The sequence below is a fragment of the Condylura cristata genome, unplaced genomic scaffold (genome assembly GCF_000260355.1).
Source record: "Condylura cristata isolate star-nosed mole 26May11 unplaced genomic scaffold, ConCri1.0 scaffold00028, whole genome shotgun sequence".
Lineage (NCBI taxonomy): Eukaryota > Metazoa > Chordata > Mammalia > Eulipotyphla > Talpidae > Condylura > Condylura cristata.
This window is the reverse complement of record NW_004567129.1, coordinates 11443479-11445416: the sequence shown is the minus strand read 5'-3', so window position 1 is coordinate 11445416 and position 1938 is coordinate 11443479. Positions and strand designations below refer to the sequence as shown.

Below are 1938 nucleotides of genomic sequence, written 5' to 3'. Positions count from 1 at the left end.
AGGGAGGGGCTCCCCCACGGAGCCCGCTGTTCTGGGTGAGCCCCAGGGGTGAGTGTGTGAAGCCGGCACAGAGTGACAGGCAGGGACTCAGCAGAGGCCCCTTCCCAGGGAGGGGTGGGCGCAGGGGGCTGCTGAGCCAGCTGAGGGGTCAAAAATACATTTTAAAAAACCCACAAAAATCAAACTTGAAATCTGGAATGTAAATATTTGTCAAATCCTGAGCAAAGTCCTAGTGTGTACATATTATGGCACTCGTCTTTCTCCATTTTGATGTTTTTGGTTTTTGAAAACAGAATCTTAACTGTCAACCATTAAACAAATTCTCTGAGAGATGTAATTCTGATGGTCACCTGGGGCCACTCTACCGATCCTCCAGAATGAATCTGAGACACTTTCTGGGTTCCCTGATATTTCTGATTCCCTGACATTATGCCCCACACCTGGCATGGCTGTGAGTGCTGACAAAGTCTTCAAGGTCCACTCTCCTTCTACAAAGTCAAGGACTGTCTGCACTGAACTTATGGGAACTGGTGAGGGGTTCAAAACTTCCCTTGTGCTGGACACAGGCCTGAACCCTTGGAAAATCCCATTCTCCAGTGGGGCCTAATGTGAATGCCGCCATAAAAAGGCTTTTGCCCACACTACTCTCAGGCCTGGCTATTGCCTCAGACCCCAACACTCACCTACGGAGACCCCGATGAGGGTGAAGCAGGAGAGGAGCCAGAGGGAGGCCATGATGCGTGGTCAGGGATGTTTGTGCTGCCTGCCAGGGGGCTCCCTTTACACTGACTGGGAACCTGAGGTCCTGCCCACACCTGGGTCTTCCCTGACCTGAGGCCTCCCTCCTATTGGTTAAAACTGTCATGGGCAAGGTCAGCCCAGTCACTCCAGCACCAGGGAAAAGGGCATCTACTTGGTTTACTCTCACCCATGAGCCTCAGCAACCCCGGGGGTAAGTGCCCAGCTGTGGGCCCCGCAGGCCCTGGCACCATCATGGGCCGGCAGGTGCTCACAAAGGCTCATCTAAGGGGCCCTCACCCAGGGCACCCAGAGTCCGCACCCAGGACTCCATTTCAACACAGACTCCAGAGCCAGGACCCCAGGCTGCTCCTCTACCTGCTCAGGGAAACTCCCTGAGGCCAGAGACTCATAGCAGGCCCAGCCCCTCAGGAATGTGCCTCTGAACCAGCCCAGAGATGCAGCTCTGGAGCTCAGGAGGGCAAGTCAGGTTCTCAACACAATTCCCTTTTCTCATTATTCACAATGAAATTGACTTGTCGGGCTCTCCCTGGTGGCCAAGCAGGTTAAAGCACACACTAAGAAGCTAAAGCCACTTCCGCATGAGTTCGATTCCCACCTGCCCCGGAGGTGACCACATAGCGTGGCAGACCTCTCCTGACCCGCCTGCTGCTCCCCTCAACAGTGTATTTGTAGATCTGCCTGTTCTGCTCCCCACTCTGTCTCTGGTGAAGCCTCTCACCGCCCCTGAGCCTCTGGCTTGTACCCCAGCTCTGTATTCATAAATAAATAAATCTTAAAAAAAAAAAAGATATTGACTTGTCCTTATATGAACTTTATTTCCTTTTCATGTGTAACTTTCATCCCACAAATAAATGACCCATTGAGCGCACATGTAATTCAGGAACAAGGAGACAGACATGGAAGTCAGCTGTGGGGATGTGTGTCCCTGGGAGGCCCCTGCTGAAAGAGGGACAGCGGGACCTCAGTGCCCAGGACACAGGCCAGCCGGGGCACCCAGCCTGCTAAGGACACTGGCCAGGTACTTTGTCAGTCTCTCCCCGAGTCTTCACCCAGGCACATGACAGCCAGACCACTCAGGTCAGAGAGTGGTTTCACTTAACAATCATAGTCTCATTCAACAAACCAGGGGAAAACTAACAGTTACTGAGCCACAAGGGCCGTCTACCTACCTGAAGC

The 1938-nt window shown here is 53.0% G+C and overlaps 1 protein-coding gene across 1 annotated transcript in view; it reads right to left on the bottom strand.

Annotated features, from left to right (window-relative positions):
- The window catches only part of LOC101625507 (chymotrypsinogen B-like), a 3954-nt gene extending 3219 nt beyond the window's left edge, over positions 1-735 (bottom strand). The window contains exon 1 of the mRNA XM_004690179.1: positions 688-735. Coding sequence (XP_004690236.1) covers positions 688-735 — 48 coding nt within the window. The remainder of the gene's footprint in view (positions 1-687) is intronic.
- Between the last annotated feature and the right edge of the window lie 1203 nt (positions 736-1938).